Raw genomic sequence first — 22,972 nt, forward strand, 5'->3', positions numbered from 1 at the left:
TTCCATTTATAATGAATTGAATAAAAACATTAATAAGATTGGTATTTTCCATTCTATCTTGTGACATAAGCATGCCCTTAGTCGATATTTTGACATGGAGAGTTTTGGTATGAACAAAGAACCCTTTTAGGGGAATCCGAAGAATTTTGTATTTAAAAGATTCATATAAAATAAATGTATTTTTTTACAATCTATCGTCAAATAATATTTATTGGCATTAATTTTCAGACAGGGCTCCTCCCACAGCTCCATTTTCAAGATCACTGTAGTCCTTCAAAGCCTCACCTATTTCACTTGATCTTGTGGGAGCCGATTTCTGTCTCCCATTGGCTGCAGCTAAACGTTGATTCTTAGGTTTTTTCGTACTCATTTCCCGCTTCAAACGACCCCTCAGAATTCTGTTCTCTTCGCGCATTTTATCAATCTCTTCCAGTAGGATGACATTCTCTTTGAACAGCTTATCATATTTACGTTTCTGTGTCTTATCCTCCTCTCGTTTGCTGTAGATTTTCAACACCCTTTCGATTTGATTGCGTTGTCGTTGGAATTCATCCCTGACATTGGCATCCAGGGAGATAAAGCGTTTCAGCTCATCATCACTGGCATGACGTTGGAAAAGTTCTCGCACGGCAGTCTTGAGTTTGTCCGGTGTGTTCATGAGACCGGCAACGTGATAGATTTCGCTGCACAAATTCTGGACACATTCACGACCAGCACGAGCTCTATGACGCTCCACTTTAAGTTCGGCCACGGTGCTTAGATATTTGTCCTTCAGCTCTTTGAGTTGCAGCTCAAGCTGGCTATTGTTTTGATTCAAACCGGCCAACTCGTTTTCCAACTCCAAAATGTGTTTACGTTTGTCATTTATTTGAAATTCCCTCGGCTCGATTTGAGCTTTAAGTTCGGCTATTTTATGATTGAGCACCTGTTTATATTTGTCCAGCTCTTGATTTTTGTGCAGCAGATCTTGGATGCGTTTCTCCTTGTTGTTGATGGCATAATCTCGATCTGCTATATCCTTTTGTAGATCTTCAATGGTACGATTCAGTTTGGCAATATTCTTTTGGGACTTGGTATGTTGTTCCTTGAGGGTTTCGACTTCTTCCAGGAGATTATCGACATCTTTGGTCAGACTTTCGTATTTCTTCTGTAAAACTCCAGCCTTTCCACGCCATAGCTCTGTGGCCTCCCTTTCGTGGAGTAATTTGATTTCGTATTCCTTGATGGTTTCCGTCAACTGCTGTTCGTTTTCCTCCTCGGCCTGTTTGCAGTAGTCATTGAATTGGGATTTCTTTTCCTCCATTTCTTTCATTAGTTCTCGTATAAGTTCCCGACGTTCATCCAGTTGCTTTTTGTAATCATTTTCCAAACTTTCCACCGTGTCTTGAAGGGTGCCTGCCGACTTTTTTAGTTTGTTTTCATAACTCTCTCTTAGCTCGAGCATATTTTCCCGAAGATTTGTGAATTTTTGATACTCAATGAGCATGCGTTCCGAATACTGAGTGGCAAGATTGTCCAATTGCTTTTTGTGCTCCTCTTTCATTTCATTGATTTGGAAGGTTATTTGATTCATTTCGCCGCGATGACGTTCCTCGGCTTCGTTGTTTACACGCTTTAGATCCTCCAGAGCCTGACAATAGGTACGATGTACTTCGGCCATTTGCTGGCCATCGAATATTTCATTTTGAGACAATTGATATTGGAACTCCTCGGCCTGTTGTTTGAGACGGGTCTCCAAGTTAACAATTTGTTCGTTTTTCTCTGCCAAAATGGCTCGAGGTATCAAGACTTCTTGTGACTTCAGCAGATCCTGATCCATGCTGGCCACTTTACCCTCAATATTCTCCAATGCCCATATGGCCAAAGTGCCAGCCTTTGAGACAGTCATCAGCAGTGTGCCGTCATAGGAGAAACGTAATTTGTTGACGGCCGTTATAAAGAAACGAAAATTGGTGCAGGTTCCACCGCCGGCATCCAAGAAGGGCAATTGAACATTAACCAAGTCACCCATTTCATTGGCCACAAACATAATGGTATCGGAACGGGCGAGACACACATCGGTTAGCCTACACTTGGAGCTTGCTGTGATATTGACTTCTCGCACAATTTCCGAATTTTGAAATTCTCTTAGCATACCCGAATTGGTGACCGCAAATATGGAGAGTGGATCATTGAATGTAGAACACACCGAAACATATTCCGTACCCTTTTGTACAATTTCCTGTAAACGTGTACCATTATCGACATCCCACTGATAGATGGCACCCTCATTGCCACCGGATATTAGATATTTGTCATTCTTGGTCCAGGCCACTGAGAGCACTGTGCCGTTGTGTCCTTTGAGGGTAATGAGTATTTCCAGATTATATACTGAGGTTATGGCAATGCTGCTGTTATAGGCAGCAGCCATTAAGTGGCCATAATTGGAGTATTTCACATCTTTGCAGCGTGGAAAGTTATAGGTTTTCACAATCTGCGGGACAAAAGGAAGTAATAAGGGGATTGTGGTTGGCATTGACATTTTTGCTTGTGTTGAGATTTCTTTTTTTATGAAGGTGAGACGTTATGTGTATAGAATATAAATAATGACATTTAATGTGGGATATGGCGCCCAACGTGAAATATCAACGTATAAAGTAGTCTAATTGGCGCCCAATGTGAAATACAAACGGGTGATTTAAGCTCTAACTTTTTACGATGATTTAATTGAATTATGAACTGAAAATGTATTTTTTCTCAGTTGGCGTCCAAGGTGCAAAATGTGGGATATAGCGCCCGCCCAACGTAAAATATTCACCTGAGATTTTTTTCATAATACTTTGGAGGTGTTAAGCGAGGTAGAACGGCAATATTAGCTATCAAAAAAAAAAAAAAAAAAAAAAAAAAAAAAACTATAAAAAGAATGTATAAAAATATATAAAGCAATCCAAATGGCGCCCAATGTAAAATACAAACGAGTGATTTAAGCTTAAACTAATTACGTTGAATTAATTGAGAGACACTGGGACATAACGTACGTTATACTAAATAAAATTCCCACACTGCTCTGAAAAACATATTTATTTCTAAAATGGCGCCCAAGGTACAAAATGTGGAATATGGTGCCCAACGTAAAATATAACCACCAGACAACTTTTCAATAACAAATTGGAGGAAATGCTGTATTAGCTAAAATAAAAACTATGCAACCTCAAGAATATTTGGGATAATCTTATTGGCGCCCAATGTGAAATACAAGCGCATGATTTAAGATTTAAATTTCTACTTTGAATTAATTGTTTGCATAGAAATTGTTTGCATTGAAATATAATGTACGACATCCCAAGCAAAATTCCAAACCGGTTATGAAAACAAATTTATTTCCAAATTGGCGCCCAACACACAAATTGTTGAATATGGCGCCCAACGTAAAATATTCACTTGAGATCTTTCCAATAATATTTTTCGGGGGAGTTACACTAGGTAGAACGTTTATATTAGCTAATATAATCAAGAATATTATAAAGGCATCTAATTGGCGCCCAATGTGAAATACAAATGTGTGAATTAAGCTTTAACTTCCAACGTTGAATTAGTGGAAAAACACAACAATTTTTTTTTTAAATTTGAACTATACACAAGAGATTATATATTTATATCTCAACTGGCGCCCAATGTATGGAAGTGACTTGTGATAAAAAATAGAATTTAAATTTTTAATGCCCCAATTGGTTTAAATCTGTATTTGGCGCCCCAAGTAAGACCAGCTTAACCTGTTAAAAATATATATTGGAAATTCCAGATTCTCTTATGCAAATGAGTAAGCGGAATTGACAAGAATTCCCAAGTGTTATGGCGTACAGTGATGCATTAAGGAATATATTTGTGGGGGATTTCCGAGATATAGAGTCAAATGATTTGGACCTCAGAGTAAACCAAATCTAAGCACTGCTAACTGTCCGAGTTAGGTCTGACTTGGAGCCGAAAGTCGGATGAAACTACCAATTTCGGATACGTGTTCGGTTTGACTTTTGACCGAAAATTATACGAAGTGGTTGACTTGTACTCGAACCTTAGGGTCGGATGAAAGACTGAAGTTTTCGGCGACTTTTGGACCAAAGTCGGACCGAACTCGAAAAAAATTTTCATGGGAAATTGAAATTGTCTTTCCATTTTCTGACCAAACTCGGAATCAATATCCTGTGGATTTCTGTTTTTTTTTTTGCGGAATTTCTTTCATTTTGATATTTGGTTTTGCTGGGTACACACACTGCGCTCTTCACAGAGAGCGTTGAATAGGTGATGACCCGTAAAATGAACATATTAGCCATATACAATGGCAGTGGCGCCCAACGAATGGACACGATTATGAAGAGAATTATAAAATGTTTAAGCTTCAAATAATGCTTATTTTTAGTTTTAGGTTGAGTTGACTGTGGCTCTATGTGAAATTCTGTTATATTGAGGATATACTATAATATTTTTTGTGATAGGGTAAACTTTCTGCTGAGAACCCGCAGTATTAAATTTCCGGTGATTTGGCTTAAAATTGGGATCGATGTCTTTAAAATTACGAGAATCATGAGGTACAATTATAGGTAGAAATAAAAAAGCGTCTAAGTTTGACCAGGTCAAACTTTTATACCCTCCACTATTTGGAAGACCTTGAAAATTTCAAAAAATTCCATCGTCTGGGGCTATACGAAGACGAAGACCTATTTGAGTAATTTTTTATCATTGGCTGTAGTACCCATTACGAACTTCAAGTACGAAATTTTAAAGAATTCTATTATATAATGTAGCTAAAATCATACAAATGCCGAATATATGGGAGTTACACGAAAACCTGGACCGACATGGCCCATTTACGAATCTTTGCAAAATTTTAGCCTTTTATTTCAATTCGTTCGAAATACAACAAGCAGACCAACGGACATCGCTAAATCGACTTAGAATTTCACTTCGATCCAGAATATATATACACTTTGTTGGGTCCAAGTTACGAGGAGTTACAAACGGACTGAAAAAACTTAATATATCCTCCATAGAATGGTGGAGGGTATAAAAATTTAAAAAAAATGCCTCCCTCCAAAAGTCATACTCACATTTAATTCCTCCATAAAAATTTGTGTAACACGCAATTGATCCGAGAAGCCAATGGCTGCTATGAGTCCCGTGGAATTAAGCTCCACAATATTGACATCGACTTGGAATTTTCGCACCAATTCCACTTTTTCCGTTTCATAATTCCAAATGCGTACGGTCTGATCGCGGGCTATGCGCGGAGAAAAACAAAGTTAAAATATATGAATCCCCACATATCTACTTGCCCAACTTACATGCCGTCATTATAATGGGCTTCCAGGAACACAGCGAAATATCCACAATATCATCTATGTGAATCAGGGCACCCAATGGCTGGAACTGCAGGTGTTTGGCCTTCAATGTTTCGGGCACAATCAAAATGCCCACATAGATTTGTGAATGCTGAGCCGTGACGATTACCGTTTCTTGTCTACTATCCACTGCCAGGTTGGTGATTTGATACAAATGTTCGGCATATATGGTAATGGGTATCGTTAGAATGGTTTTACGTTCAAATTTAAATTTCGATACCCTCTCGAAAACGTAGACCCGATTGAAAATGGCAAAGGCAAAACCCTTGGCAAAAGCGGTCATGCAAACAACTCGACTATCGTAAAGTTTGCTATTTGCATTGGTGGTAGTTGGGACACGCTGTTCCTGCTCCCGGTCAAAAGCCTCCTGATCCATAAGTAAATCGAAAATCTCAGCTTCACTGGCCTTTTGTCTTAGCTTATATTCGCCATTTTCCACCAGGATCAGTTCATCACTGCTGGTGCCCACCATCAGTAGATCCATGGCCAAAAATGCCATGGAGCTACTGAGAAAATTTGATTTTAAGTTATTGGTTATGTTGAAACCCTTATCGGACTTGGTTTGCAATGTCAGCAGATTATTGCCACCCACAGCCAAGAGACTTGTATCCTGAGGATTGCAGGCTAGGCATTCGGCAGTAAAACGTCCATTTGTTGGACAAGCTCTACCCTCGTAGACGGTACCCAATTTGTCCATTAATATCATGTAGATCATTTCATCGGGTCCCTGGGTGAGCAATGCCAGGCCCTTTGAATCTCCGGTAAAGAGTATTTGGGTAATGTCGGCATGTTTCGAGCCATTTGGTAATTCTAAAGTTCGGCGTTTTTTGAGAGTTTGTAAATCATAAATGGATATGGTTTTACTGCCATTGGTTTTGCCGTTGCCGGGTTTGCTGTCATCAAAAAGATTAGTATCAAAAGATTATGAATATTTTAAGAATTTAATGTTCAAAAGAAACCCACCTTTTTGCTTGTTCCAAAATGGCCAAAAGCTTGCGATGTGGACTGATTTGGATAATTAAGGGTATGGTATCCTCGGGCAATCTGCAATAATAACATCGACAACAATAAGAACAATAAAAATTCCAACAATACCCTAGGCATTCCCACAATTCGCAAACACACACTCACACCCATACATACGCACCTTAAGAAACGCTGTTTGTTCTCAACGAAATCGTGAAAGGCCAATACACCTTCGACCGGATAAACGACCTCTTGTTGCAAATTAAAATGTATGTTGCCCACAACATTGGTTCGCAAACCGTAAATGTGTTTGGGTCGTAAACCCACCGTATTGATGGACGGCGGCGGCAATACATTGCTGCTGTCCGTTATTTGATTGTCCTCCGCCAGGGACATGGTGGGAGGAATTCAAAAACAAAAAATACAACAACTTCAAACAGGGCGCACAAAAAAAAAAACGTAGCTTTCTTAATGAAAATTTAGAGAGATTGATTGTAAAACAAACTTCAATTAAGTTCGATGAAACAAAGTTTTTTATTCGGTTAACAGGGAAAATAAACAACTTTTCAATATTTCCATGACAATTTTACAGGGTTGGCATACATCGACAGACAGATAGATAGAGTGAGTTAAATTGGGGGAAAGAGAGAAAATTTAACATAAAAATTCCTTTACACAAAGCAACGACCTACAAAAACTATCAAAAAGGTGCTCTACTGAGTTAGTTAGAGGGGGGAGGGAGAGCAGAGGAAATAATAATAAACCATTGCTGCTCAGCTAGAAACTTGTTTTGCCATGCATTCCTTAACAGTAATAACAATAATGGAGAGAGTCATTTGATTGAGAGTAAACTAAAGAGAAATGTAATAACATTCTCATTTGTAATTAATATTTCGATAACGGGTTCTCTTCGTTAAGTACTTTTTAAAGAGCATAGATAGGCAAGTGTGCACGATACCATTTGAGTCTCTCGCAAAAATCAACATTTTCCCAAAAATTATCGTAAGGTTGTAATATTTATATCAGAAATATGCCAGATACGAAATTGACAATACTGGCCCATTCCCTCGGAGCCTCCCCCATAAAGGGGTCAACAGATTGTATAACCGTAACTCATGTCAAAATTTATTTAAAGTAGCAAGTGCCCGCTGCTTCTTCAGCTAAAAGTCCACATTAAAATTTTAGATCTGTTCCAACAGTTCGTGTTTGGCCTTTTTATTCCATCCACCGCTGTTTGGAGGGTCTATTAAGTTTGTCATTCCGTTTGCAACACTTCGAAATATACATTTTAGATCCCACAATGTATATATATTCTTGATCAGCATAAAATTCTATGTCGAATTAACAACGACAGTCCGTCTGTCTGTCTATCCGTCCGTCTGTGGAAATCACTCTAGCTTTAGAACGAAATGAAATAGATTGAAAAAATTTTACTCACATATATATTATATCTGCAGGACTTTTGGTATCGAAAATGGGTCATTTAGGTCCACGTTTTGGTATAGCCCCCACATAATGGTACCTCCCGATATTCGCTATTTTAATAATTTAACGACATTATTTTCCGGAATTGTTTCAAATTTGGTATTTGAAGTTCGTAATGGATACTACAGCCTAAGACAGAAAATTGTCCGTACAGTTCCAAGTCTTCGTATAGCCCCAATATAACAGAATTTCGGTATTTTGATGATTTTAGCGACATTATTCACCGGAATTGTTTGAAAATTGGTATTTGAAGTTCGTAATGGATATTAGAGCCTAGGACAGAAAATTCTCTGTACTTGTCCAAGTCTTCGTATAGCCTTTATATAACGGTACCACCTAATATTCGGTATTTTGATGATTATAGCGACATTATTTATCGGAATCGTTTAAAATTTGGTATGTAAAGTTCGTAATGGTTATTAGAGCCTATGGCAGAAAAATTTCCTGTGCAGGTCCACGTCTTCGTATAGCCCCCCTATGACGGTGCCTCCCGATATTTGGGTTTTTGATAATTTTAGCGACATTATTCAGCGGAATTGTTTCAAATTTGGTATTTGAAGTTCGTAATGGATACTACAGCCTATGGCAGAAAACTGTCTGTGCAGGTCCACGTCTTCGTATAGCCCCCATATAACGATTTTTAACGGATTTATTTTTTTTTAATTTGCCTAATTCTTTCCAAATGATGGAGGCTATTCAAAGCTCGGCCCGGCCGAACTTACAGTTTTTTTACTTGTTCTTTTTACACTATTTCAATAATCCATTAAGGAACTTACTAACTAAATATTATGGGAAAAGTAAAAATACATAGTCGGTCCTCGGTTACTTTTCTTGACGAGCAATCATCAGGGTCTGCCATTTTTCGATATTAACAATTTTGTATTCGTATTTTTTTATGTGATCCCTTTTGTAATCCATTTAAAAACCTCCCATCATTTAATTCTAACATTTCATACTTACTTACGCAGAGTATTAACGGCAAAACCCCTCTCTCATACTCTCGCATACGCATTCTCTTTAATTTTCGTTTAGAGAGTTTTGTTATTGCCTGGTTACCGAACTTTGTTGTTGGACATATGTTTTTGTTTGGTAATATTTGTAGACAATGTCAGTGAGACATGTCAATGTCACACAGTTAACCAGTTAAGTGTGTATAAGTAATTCTAATAAAGCACACAGACACACACTCACATATTTCTATCAACTGTTTATCTCTGTAATTCTGCTATTAAGGAAATGTCGCTCTACAACAACAGCAACAACAATGTGAGTGATTCAAATTATTGGGTTAATTATGAATCCAATAAGAAATGACAAAGTACGTGTGCGTGTATGTGTGTGTGTGTGTGTGTGTGCGTGTATGTGTGTGTATGTGTTTATATCCGTCTATTATTGTGTGTGCCTCGTTGTTGTAGTTATTTCTTATTATTTACTTTTCGTAAGTAATTAAGAGTGATTAATTGAATGAGAGAGAAAATTCTTTGTAGACACCTTTGACGAAATTTAGTGTTACCATTAGGAGACATGCCATTGAAAATGCTGAAAACAAAGTTTGGTTAAACAAAAAACAATTTTCAGGCTAATTTACATTTTAATAATCCTTTTTTACTGCGCCTTGCCATTCCAGTTAATTATTTTATTTGTGTTGTATTCAACAACAACGTATTTATTTGTCATTTGGTTTTATGGCAGGGAATAGGATAATAAACAATAAACCAAAGTAGTTGGGAAACCTTGAAAATTTCCAAGGGATAAATTATAAATTTTTTTTTGGAAATCCATTAAAGCAAAAAAACTGCTGAGTAGAGTAAATTAATAATAATTGAAATTTTTACAATAGAAAACTTTTTCAATTTTTGGCTTACCAGAATAGGAGAATGAGCTGTGAGGATTTGTTTTCGTTGAAAACGCCATAGGCTTCAAGACACAATTAACATAAATTAATGGCATTTTTTAAGGGTGAATGAAGTCTTGACAAGATTTGAAAATTAAGAAAACAAAAATTATTCTTTAAAAACGTGTTTATAAAAGAGCAAATAATTTGCAAATTTTGATAAATATAACTTTTTCAGGCAGTAGCTGAATTGAATTATAATACAAGTTAAAAAGTATAATCGGTTTTGCCTACAGATAGATGTATACCCTCAGTCAATGTTCGATTATTTCAATATATTTTGACTACTGTTATGTTATATTTAAGTGTTTGACCCCCTATGGAGTAGGAAGGAATTTTAGAATATTGTCCATTTCGTATCGGATCTAAATAAATATGATATAAATATTGCGAAATGCCAGATTTGGACTATATTGGTTACTTCCTCTAAGTTGCAGAGAACTGGATGCTTGTTTCGGATTTTATAACCGTTTTGGTTATTCAAAACTTTAACCCTTTGTAGGGGAGGTACCAGAAGGAATGGTCCGATCTCTACCATCTTTAGAGCAAATCTTGCATTGATAAAAATATTGAAATGTACCAAATCTGAATGGAATCGAATTTTAATTTCGCCTTTTATGGACTTCATGAATATTCAAAATTTTGACACTTTGTGGAGGAGGTACCAAAAGGAGTGGACTGATACATCCCATATTCACAGCAGTCCTGGATTTAGTAGAAATAATGTGACGTGTTTAATATAAAGAGAACCGGAAGTAAGCATACTTCGGTTTTTTTGATTGTTTTGGTTATTCGAAACTTTAACCCTTTGTGGGGGTGGTACCAGAAGAAATAATCCGATCTCTACCATCTTTATAAGAGATCTTGTGTTGACGGAGGTATTGACATGTGTCAAGTTTGAATCGAATCGTATGTCAAATTCGCGTTTTATGAGTTCCTGGATATTCAAAATGCTGATTCTTTGTGGGGGGAGGAACAGGAAGGAGTGGACCAATATATTCCATTTTCACACCCGAACTTGGGTTAATAAAAATATTGCGATGTGTGTATGTAGACAATCGGGCTCTTACATCACATTTTTTAAGAGTTATGATTAATCCAAATTTTGACCATTTGTGGGGGAGGTACTTGATGGAGTGGACCGATATTGTCCATTTTCGTACCTGACCTAGCACTGATGCAAATATTAGGATATGCAAAGTTGAAGCAAAATCGGATACAGTAATTTATTTTCTTTAAAAATGTTGACATTTTGGGGGGGAGGTACCACAAGGAGTGGACCGAACTCGATTTAAGTTTTACAATAATATTAGGATGTACAAAGTTTGGATCAAATTTTGGTCTAACAAGTAAAAAAAGCTCTAAGTTCGGCCGGGCCGAACTTTGAATACCCTCCACTATTTGTAACGAATTTGGCGATTCCCAAAAACAATAAAATCCGTTAAAAAAATCTGTTAAAATCTTAAAAAGTACCGAATGTAGGAGTAATATTAGGGTCTATACGACGACATGGACCTGCATAGGTAACCTTTGTCACAAGCCGTTACAATATTCAAATGCGAAACTTAATAAAATCGGTGAATAATAATCTATTACGAACTTCAAATATCAAATTTGAAACATTTCCGACGAATATTGTCGTTAAAATCATCAAAATACCGAATATCGGGAGATACCGTTATATGGGGGCTATACGAAGACGTGGACCTGCATAGACAATTTTCGGTCTTAGGCTGTAGTATCCATTACGAACTTCAAATATCAAATTTGAATCAATTCCGGTGAATAATGTCGCTAAAATCAACAAATTACCGAATATCGGGAGGTACCGTTATATGGGGGCTATACCAAAACGTGGACATATATGGTCCATTTTCAATACCAAAAGTCCTGCAGACATAACATATATTTGAGTAAAAGTCTATCAACCTACTTCATTTCGTTCGGAAGCTAGTGTGATTTCCACGGACGGACATCGCTAAATCGATATAGAATTTTATGCTGATATATACTTTGTGGGGTCTAAAATATATATTTAGAGGTGTTACAAACGGAATGACAAACTTAATATACCGTCTATACTATGTTGGAGGGTATAAAAACGATATTTCGATGAGGCACGTTTTGGCCGTATCAAATGATATATACCCTCTCTAGCCATATGGCTGAGGGTGTAACAAGTAACAGAAGTACATAATACAGGACCGAATTACTGTTATTGTTTTATTCGGATCCATATTTTTCTCATGGGCCTTAAAAACGTATTTCCTAAAAAATTCAATAATGAAAAAAAAAACATTTTTTGACCTTAAAATTTCTTAAATAAAAATTAAATTTATTTATATTTTTTATTTTTTCCTACAGATATCCCAACCAATGTTTTAATAGGAACAGAAAAAAAGTTCCATGAATTATTTATACAAATTTCTTTGTTGTTGTTCTTGTTATTCTATTGACTGCAAACATTGTATTCCGACAAATGTTTAAATTGTCGTTTATACTACTAATGATGCATTACATACAGCACAAACACCAACAACAATAGCAATAGCCAAACAAGAAATAAATTTACATTTCACATAAAACCCCCCTCCCAAAACCCCCCTTTATTGCACTCTTAGACATGACAATTTATAGAAAGCGCCAAAAATACAATGACACAGACAAACATCTTCCAAAAACAACAACGAAAAACCCAAAAAGCTAAAGAAATGCCATGTTAGAACAAACCAGGAAAAATGTGTGTCGACGACATCGTCGTGGTCGTTTGAAGACGAAAGTGAATTCTTCAAGAATTCACTTGTGTCCGTGCGTGAGTGTGTGTGTGTGTGAATATGTGTTGCGTGTCTGAATGCAACGATGGCCCCCACAACCGACCAAAAGAGTAAAAAATAGTGGCGTGCTGGGACCAAAACAGACAACGGGCAATGGTCTAACACAGCGACGGGGCTGCCTTGGCTGACTGGCTGGCTGGGTGGTGTTCGGTTGGTTGGCTGTATATTGCCGGTTTGTTTGTATATCGAGAATTTGGACTATTTATAAAACGACCTCATATTCAAAATGTTTTCTGTTGTTGTTAATTTTGTAAAGACAACATTTAACTCTGTTGCCCGTCGTCAACGGACGCAAAGGACGTGTTAATACAGGGAGATATTTATTACTGGGAGATATAGTTGAAAAGAGAGAGAGAGAGAGAGAGAGAGAGCGAGTTCGGCCACCGACAAAATTATGAAGTTGTACCTTCTCCTTATTTACTGTGCAATGAGCAGCAATAACAGAGAGCAGACCAAGTTATTAAGTTGTTGAGAGTGCTTTTGTTTAAGTAAACAGAGAGCTAAAGGAATGTAAACAAATGGTTTAGTTTACTCAGCAGTGTTGCCAATTTAGTGATTTTTATATGTACTGCTTTTGGGATGTGGGAAAGTAAGAGATTTTTTTATTTAATTACATGTGATGAGTAACGACGACTTTTTCTTTTAGATTTAAAAAATTAACGGAGATCATTACCTTTCAAAAATAGAATATATTTACAGAAACGATTATAAAGATATAGAAATAAAATTAAATTATTAGTCAGACAGAAACAGCGGACCAATTCATGCTCACAAATATTACCATATTATTTCACCGAAAAATCAAATGTTATGTAATTTTTCGCCACTCGTTTCGTTGGCCTTTGTCCAGCATTTATTTTATAACTGGGGCTGAATCTTTGTTCCATGAAAATATTAAAAACAAATATTTTGTTCTTCAGACAAAAAATTATGGCTAAAGCTGCTCCAAATATTAAAACATATGTGAGTTCTACAACTGTTTATTGATGAGGGACATGCTTTACCTCTAAGCTTAAAGTCTTCAACTCGATCTCTTATGTGTCCATCTATTATTTTCATGCCCTTATCCATATGGGTACAGAGGGTATATATCATTTGATAAGATCAAAACTTAACTCATCGGAATAATGGCTTTAGAACCTAGGTCTTTTTGGATCAAATTCGATTCAGGACATTTGGGTGTCTAGGGTGTCTTTCCGTCTGTATGGCTGGCGCGCACCTTAACTCTCGAAGGAAGTGTCCGAATTGGTCCAAACTTGGTACATGGTAATATTATTATCAAACATAGGTCGAGTTCGGAGATGGGATATATCGGTCCACTCTTTCTGGTACCTCCCCCAAAAAATGTTAAAATTTTCACAGAAAATAATTATCTTAAAAAAGTCAAAATTTTCACGGAAAATAATTATCTTATAGAACAAGAAAGTATAAACTATTTTTGGGTAGTCTTTGAAAATCCTTATATGTGTAGCAGTGCTATGTCAGGTCCAAAAATGGATAATATCGGCCCACTCCAAAATTTACCTTCATTACTATTAAGCTCTTAAAACGTGGAATAATCATCCGATTACTATCTTCACATCTCAAGATTTATATTAAAACACGATCTGGTGCGAAAAACGGATAGAGCGGGCCAATCCTTCTGATACCTACCCCACAAAGGGTCAAAATGAGAAATGAGCAGGTCTTTCATACTCGCACATACTAATATTTCTATGAACACAAGATCTAGTATGAGGGTGGAATATATCGGCCCACTCCGTCTGGTACCTCCCTCGCAACGGGTCAAAATATGCTCATAAAATGCGAAATAAGCATCCGGTTCTCAAATTTCACACGTTCTAATATTTATATTAACACGAGATCTGATGTGAAAATGAAATATATCTATCCACCCCTTCTCCTCCCAAAAAGGATCAAAATTTTCGAAATTTATATCTCCTAAAACTTACATATTTCTTTCAATTTCACATCTTAATATTTGTATCAGTATTATATGAAGTGTGAAATTGGAAAATTCCGCCCAATTTATCTGTTACCTATAAAGTAAGGGAAATATTCGATATAGTCCAAGCTTAGCCCAAAAAAGTTTTAAAAGGTTTTTTTTTACGGTATTTGATAGACCACAGACTTAAATCTTATTATAATCTTAGAACAACATTAAAATGTTTTTTTATGGGGAGAATATACTACAAAAGGGCATCTATAGGTAAGATAACTTTTAAGGGGTCTCCGGTGGCAGAATATTTTCTGTAAAAAAGGATTTTAGGGCGTTTTCCATAATTAACATTTTTCCAAGATTTTCTATAATCTATTTTCGCTTATATATGCAAAAGAAATCTACATACCAAAGGACCTAAAAACAAGTTCTTTGTATAGAAAAACATAATTCAATAGGTCTGATGTGAAAAAAAACATTTTCATTATATTTCCATAAATTATTTTCTTTTTCTCCCATTTAAATATTTACAACCATCTTAGCTGATTTCCCATGTAAAAAAAACGAGAATAGGCAACACTGTTTCATCTACATTAACTCCGAAGAGTAAGAGAGTGTGCGAGTAGCAAGCAACACTGAGTATGAGACTGAGAGAGAGAGTGAGAGTTCATTTATCATTATTTATGACTGTTTTGAAAGGAACAAAACGGAACATTAACAAAACAAACTCCAACAGCTGGCCCACACACTCGTACACACACACGGTGTACTCGCAGCACTTGCACTGTGCCACCAATACACACGCATACGCATGCACACAATGAGCAAGCTGTTTTGCCTGGTGGCCAACATTAACAACAAAACATTTGTCAGGCATTTCAGTTTCATTAAACTACCGGTTGAAGCCAGAACGGAAAACACGGATAACGGCAAATATCCATCATCCTCTTCGACAAGGATACGTCGTGGCGTTGTAAGGCACGAACTAAATGACGAATGACTACTATTTTGTGTGTATGTTTAGTGGAAGAGAGAGAAAGTGTGCGTGTGTGTGCCGTAGAAAAAAAGAGCGAGAGTGGAAGTGTGTGCATTTCTTATTTGCTTTAAGTTACTATTTGCTTTCATAGAAAAGGAAAAAAAAACATACACACACATTGGCTGACTATTGTCTCCCTGTTATTGTTTGGTTGTTGGAGCAGGTCACTTACCCACTGTGGAGTGCAAGTGTGTGCGTGTGTGTTGCTGTATGGACACACATTGAATTGGTGTGATATGTGTACTCTTTGTACAATGTTACAGTTATCTCACACTCCGTGTTAAACTTTCCACGGCCACAACGGGAGTACGGATCCACAGAACACCACAGCAACGTCGTGTTCGGTCAGCGTGAATGCATCCAGTCGTAGTTCGAACGTTGTTCCGTTTATTAATACAACACGCTTGAAAAGCTCAACAACTAGGAAAATACCGCACGCAACTGTTTTCACATATGCATGCGAATAGCTGCTTTCTATCAGTGGTTGGTCGCCACAGCGGAAAAATGTGCATTTGAAACGAAATCGAAAAGGAAAAAATTCTCAAATAAACGGTACGGTTCGTAGGATATTCAAAAAAGGAAAAAAGAAAAAAAAGTGAAAATACCACAACAGTGTTAAGTTCGATGGTGATTCCATTTTAAATTGCAATCATTGTTCTCCTCTGTAAGAGAGAGTGTGTGTGTGTTTCTGAGTGTATCTGCCAGCTATCATTACTACAAAGTCATGACAATTAAATTAGTAATGAATTGAAATGAAAATTTAGCAAAAAAAAAAGGAAACCGCAAAACAAAAGAAACGGAACTGCATACGAAATCGACAAAAGAAAAATGCAACTAATTAGACGGTCGGGGCCAAATAACCAACGGTTAAAACAATCCAAATGAAATGTATTTCCCCAAAACAAAATTAAATACCAAATAAATTGTGTATATTAACAAAACAAGAAAAAAAATACACATATGTATGTAGTTGAACCACATACACATATACACAAATGTGAATATTTATTTATTTAGTGGACAGAAAAAAACCAACTAACAAAGAAACACACATCATATAAAAAATCAATCAAAAGGAAATCGACCATAAACGCGATATTGGATTAATTCATGGCGAAAAGAAATGTATGTATATTCCTTCTAAAAAAATACCTCTATTTTCGAATCCCTATAATTGTTTTGCGGAATCACATAACCTTTTTGATAATTGCCAACACTTTTATTCAAATGCAACAACATTGCAAACATGTCATTTGCCAGCGTTTAATTGCAACAAAAAGCTTTACAAAAACACGCACTTTTGTCAGCCTGTCAGCCAACCAAGCAGCCATTGTGTCTCGCCCTGACGGTGGGCATATCAATAAAAGTAGTTCCCCAAACTACCAATCTACCTGCTGCATATATGGATGCGTGCCTTACCTCACGGTGGCAGCGTATGCTTAACACCACAATGACAATTACTCATACGCCGTCTAAGTGCCATTAGTGGCCAGCAAAGCCAAGTGCCCTCAAAAGCCGTTGTGTTGTTTTTTCATTCATTCACTCTCTCCTCTCGCCATCGTTGAATTTTTAATGTTTTTAGGCTTTTCAACGAAGGGAGGCAATTAAAACAATTTAGTTTTCATAGTGAACGTTCGAGATTTGTTTTTGCTTTTAAGTTTTGCTTGCTTTGCATTATACAAAGTTGTAATTGTTGAAAAAGTTACATTAGAGTGCGGCTTGAAAGGACTTCGTTATTTACTTAAGCAAAAAAAAAAAAAGAAAAATAAAACTTAAAAAAAAATCATAAAATTCCCTACACGATATGGACAGGTGCATATATTTTTGCTAACAAAATTAACGTTTTGAATGAAGGATGGAAGAGGGCTCACATTGGAAAATGTTCACTTAAAAAGGGAAAAATCCATCAAAAGTGGCAAAAGAAAAGCAGAATTAGAAAAATAAATTGTTTGTTTAAGCCAAAATAAGCGGGACTTATTTATTAACGTTTTGAATGAAGGATGGAAGAGGCCTCACATTGGTAATTTTTCACTTAAAAAGGGAATAATTCATCAAAAGTGACAAAAGAAAAGTAGAATTAGAAAATTCAATTGTTTGTTTTATAACAATGATGTTGGGTTTAAGCCAAATAAGCGGGACTTATTTATATTATATATACATTCAATATTTGTTGGAGATTTTACTTTTGGTGGGAAGTGATCAGAATAATTTGGTTTATATAATTATAATTTGGTATTTTTTAAAATAATTAAAAATGTATGTAAACAAGTGGAAATCCTTAAAGTTTACCAAAAGTTTATCCAAACTCACTGCAGAATTGGGAAGAGTTGTGTTCCAAAATGTAGAAAAAAATATGTACAGGGTCAGTGAAAATACACATCGAGTTTTTTCTTATTCACCTGTAATTTATTGTAATTAAACCGTCTGATTTTGCTCTGGAGATTTAGAATGGATTGGAAAAAATATTGAAATATGAAACATATATACTCAAGTCTACTACATTTCTGGTTTGGCACTCCAAAAAGTATGCAATTAATAACAATTTCAGTTATTTTATACCCTTCACCATACCATATATATTCTTGATTAGCGTAAAATTCTAAGCCGATTTAGCGATGTCCGTCTGTCTGTTGTAATCACGCTATCTTTCGAAAGAATTAAGATAGAAGGCTAAAATTTTGCACACATGTTTATTTTGCCAGTAGGCAGGTTAAGTTCGTAAATGGGCCATGTAGGTCCACGTTTTCATATAGCCCCCGTAAAACGGTAGCTCCGGATATTCGGTATTTTGATGATTTTAGCGACATTAATAACCGGAATTGTTTAAAATTTGGTATTTGAAGGTCATAATGAATACTCCAGCCTAAGACAGAAAATTGTCTGTGCAGGTCCACGTCTTCATATAGCCCCCATATAACGGTACCTCCGGATATTCGGTATTTTGATAATTTTTGCGACATTATCCACCGGAATTATTTCAAATTTGGTATTTGAAGTTCGTAATGGATACTACAGCCTGTGACGAAAATTGTCTATGCAGGTCTAGGTCTTCGTATAGCTCCGATATAACGGTACCTCGATATATACGGTATTTTGATGCTCTTAGTTCATTATTCACCGCTTATGTCAAGTTTTGAATTTGAATATGGTAATGGCTTATGACAAACAAAGCATATGTAGGTTCACGTCGTGGAGACCCCAATGTAATGGCTTTATTCGGTATTTTTAAGATTTTAACAGAATTTTTAACGGATTTTATTTTATGAAAATTTCCAAATTCGTTCCAAATTTTGGAAGGGATTTAAAGTTTGGCCCGGCCGAACTTACTGCTTCTTAACTTGTTTAATTTCTTCTCGTTTAAGGTCAGCTTACATACAGCATTTTAGAATCATATGTAGAGTAAATTTTTTATATTTTATATTTAACATTTTTAAAGCACACCCTCAGCCATAAGGCTAGAGAGGGTATATATATAATTTGATTGGCCAAAACGTGCCTCATTGAAATAATGGCTTTAGACTCTAAGTTTCTTTGGACCAAATCCGTTTCAGGACATTTGGAGTCGATCTACCGATGTCCGTCCGACCGTCCGTCTGTGTGACTGGTGCACTGGTGATTTTGCTCCAACTTTGCAAACATTTCGAAACTTGTGCGAAAATTGACAATATCGGTCCACTCTATCAAGTCCCTCCCCCACAAAGGGTCAAACTTTTGAATAATTACAACCCTTATAAAATGTGATGTAAGAGTCCGATTGTCTTCAAATTTCACACACCCCAATAATTTTATTAACCCCAGGTCTGTTGTTAAGATGGAATATATCGGTCCTCTCCTTCTGATAACTCCCCGCAAAAGGTTGAGATTTTCAAACAATATTTGCAAATCCGAATATTTGTGTCAGTGCTAGGTCAGCTGCGAAAATGGTTAATATCGGTCCACTCTATCAAGCACATCCCCCAAAAAGGTCCAAATTTTGAATAATTACAACTCTTATAAAATATGATGTAAAAGTTCGATTGACTTCGAATTTCACACATTCCAATAATTTTAGTAACCCAAGGTTGTTAAGATGGAATATATGGGCCTATTCCTTCTGGTACCTCCCCCACAAACGGTCGAAATTTTGAATATTCATTAAGCTTATAAATAAACATCCGATTCCACATCTGTATATTTCTATCAATACAGGATCTGTTATAAAGGTGTAGAGATCGGACTATTCCTTCAGGTACCTCCCCCACAAAGGGCCAAAGTTTTGAATAATTACAACTCTTATAAAATGAGATTTAAGACTCCGATCTAAAATAATCTGAAATAAGCTTCTCTTTATATTTCACACATTCCATTATTTCTACTGACACAAGAACTGCTGTGAAGATGGGACCATTCCTTCTGGTACCTCTCACTCAAAGGCTCAAAGCTTTGAATATCCGTGAAGCTTAAAAAACGCGAAATTAACATCCGATTACATTCAATATTTTCATCAACACATGATCTGTAATAAAGAGATCGGATCATATCTTCTGATACCTACTCCGCATAGGGTTCAAGATTTTCACAAAAACAAAACGCTCAAAGAAACCAAAATAAACATCCAAGATGAAGATGATAGATATCTGTAAACCCAATCTGGTACCTCACCCACAAATGTGTGGCCCAATTTCAATATTTTTATCTGTCATAATTTGTGAAAAAAGTCAGTAATTCTTTACAACTTGCTATATCTAAATATGTCTCTCAGCCAGAAACCAGAGATGAATGTGGAATTTATGATTTTGATTCGATTTTCTTGTAATTTTGCCCAAACCAATATTTTTATCTGTTTTAGATGAAGTATGAAAATGGAATACTTCGGTCGACTATATATGCTACCTCGTGCACATTTTAATATTTTCTAAAAAATATCCCGTATCTCATATAAGTTACAAAAATAGTGTAAATCTGGCACGTCGCAATATTTATGTCATATTTATATAGGTCCGATACGAAATTGACAATATTGGGCCATAGCATCAGAACCTACTCCATAGAGGGTCAAAAATTTTAATAATCATAAAAAGGTCACAATATTTTTAAACAATCGAACATTAACTGAGGGTATACATCTGTCGACATTACCCACTGATATTTTGTTACCTTGTTTCAATCGATGTTACTGTTTGATTATGCTCTTTCTGTATTTCGAGCATATTGACTCTCACTCTAATTTTTCAAAAAGGAGTAGATCGCGAGCCCCCCTCCAAGCGAAACTAATAAGTAGAAGGTCAACTTCGTGTCAGAATCTTTATCTTCGAGTACTCCATCGCACGAGCAAGTTTTACTCCGGAGTAAAAACGACCAAATCTGTGTTCTGGTATTAACACATTAGCAGAACAAAAAAATCTAAGCTATCTGACAATGCGTTTTTTTGAAACTGCTTAAAGCTGCAGTTTTCATGAATCTAGTTTTAAATCTAAGTGTAGAGAGCACTCAGAACATTGTATGATCCAGTTAGTCATAATTATGAAATACATAAAATTTTATGAACAAATCTTGCTTCAACAAATCGTATACAATTCACGTCCGCGAATGTGTTAACATTCGGTCTGGTCGCACTTGATAAAATTTTACATTTTTACCTACAAATTAAGCAATAATTATATATTTATGGCCATAAAGAGAAACAAGTAAAAATATTAATTTCGATCGGACGAAACTTTTAAACCCCTCAACCGATAGGTAAAGAAAACATTTTTATATTAAAGAATCTGAATTCAAACGTGTTCCTCTTTAAACTACAAATACAGGTAAGACCGTTTAGATAATGCAGTTAAACTTTTCAAAAAATACCATAAAGTGGGTGAGGGCGTTATATGGGAGCCATACCAACACAATAACATATATAGACTATTCTATAGTATCAGGGCTGTTATTATTTGCGATTCTTGAACACCAAAATTTGTGGGTAAATGTGTTTAGGATAATCAAAAAAAAAAAAACCCAATATCGGTGGATACCGGTAGATATTCAATGTTCCATGTTCTGCCACCAGAGGTAGAAACAATTATGATCTACAAATAAAAATTTTTGGACAAATCAGTGGAAAAATGTGGCGAAAATCTTCAAAATACCGAATATCGGGAGGTACCATTATGTGGAGGCTATACGATTTATACATACAATGTTTCGCCTCCGGAGCTGAAACCCATTGTGACCAAAAATATCAATTTCTAGACAAATCTGTGAGAAAATATATCGGAAATCATCAATAGGCCGAATATACGGAATTACCGTTATATAGCGGCTATACCAAAACGTGGACATATTTATAGAATGTTCCAGCACAGGAGCTGAAAGCCATTATGAACTACAGATATCATTTTTTAGACAAATCTGTGAAAAAATGTGGCAAAAATCAGGAAAATGACGAATATCAGGAGGTACCGATATATGGCGGCTATACCTAGACACAACAGACAGACAGACTTTGACGAATATTTAGGGATGTAACAAACGGAATGACAAAGTTAATATACCCTCCTCCTCAAGGTGTAGGCTTTGAGGGTTTGGTCCTCAATGAGTTAATTTTCATGGCATCCCATGTCTGTTTTCAATATTTCCCACAATAACACTTTGATTTTATTATAAACAAAAAATCATATAAATCTGCAACTATTTGAAAATTAATTGCTTTATTTATTTAAATTTATATAACAACAATATATCTTTATTTCATTTCAATAATAATTCACAGTTGGTTGCTCTAATTGTATATTTGGCGGTTTGAGGTATTTTCCTTTTGGCTCGAGAGTATTTATTTTAAAATGATCTCGGCGGTGGATTTTTAACGCCTTGGCGGTCAATTGAAATAAAAAAAGAGCAACGAAGCAACCACCGATAATTCTTGGAATGGCCACTAAAATCGTGAAAAAAAAATAAAAGTCGGCAGCCTTTTATTTGTTGTTTAGTGGAGAGAAATAAAAAAACTTACAAATTGATGTCAAATATGCGTGAGATTTTTCGCTGCGGCAGATTACTTTAAGGGCTCCCCGGCAGGGGAATTAGTTTGTCCGAGACGTTTTCCCAAGAAGAAAGGGAGGTGTATCTTCTTGGAATTTAAAATTTAGCACCACATTATGCGCTGGGCAGATGTGGAGTGTAGTTCGGTGTTGAATTTGAATATCCACTTGTGTGGAAAATATTTGAAATATATACATTGAAATGCTATACATACATATCTATGTACATGTGTACGGGCAATTGTTTGCAACAACTCATTGAAGTGTAATGTACTAAATGTAACATATGTGAAGCGTATGTAAGTACGTTTAAATAAACAGACAGGCAGACTGGCAAGTTACAGCAATTTTTTGTGCCATACGTGCGTACATATGTATGTGCGAGCATATATGTATGTGTGAACACTTTAGCAGGGAAATTTACCCACTGGCATGCCTTCCGAAA

At 36.0% G+C, this 22,972-nt stretch overlaps 2 protein-coding genes across 2 annotated transcripts in view; one reads left to right on the forward strand and one right to left on the reverse strand.

Moving 5' to 3' along the window:
• Positions 1–115: 115 nt before the first annotated feature.
• On the reverse strand, positions 116–6,828 carry LOC101893671 (cilia- and flagella-associated protein 57). Its single transcript, XM_020034760.2, has 5 exons — positions 6,523–6,828; positions 6,339–6,419; positions 5,319–6,268; positions 5,085–5,254; positions 116–2,473 (listed from the first exon to the last, which is right to left on the reverse strand). The coding sequence occupies exons 1-5, from the start codon at positions 6,735–6,737 to the stop codon at positions 218–220; spliced, it is 3,672 nt and encodes a 1,223-aa protein (XP_019890319.1). The 5' UTR covers positions 6,738–6,828; the 3' UTR covers positions 116–217.
• An 8,558-nt stretch (positions 6,829–15,386) lies between these two features.
• The window catches only part of LOC101893836 (uncharacterized), a 203,860-nt gene continuing 196,274 nt past the window's right edge, over positions 15,387–22,972 (forward strand). Inside the window, exon 1 of the mRNA XM_059130890.1 lies at positions 15,387–16,654. The gene's annotated coding sequence lies outside the window, so the exon portion shown is untranslated. The remainder of the gene's footprint in view (positions 16,655–22,972) is intronic.

This window comes from Musca domestica, unplaced genomic scaffold, assembly GCF_030504385.1.
Source record: "Musca domestica strain aabys unplaced genomic scaffold, Musca_domestica.polishedcontigs.V.1.1 8, whole genome shotgun sequence".
NCBI classification, from domain to species: Eukaryota; Metazoa; Arthropoda; class Insecta; order Diptera; family Muscidae; genus Musca; species Musca domestica.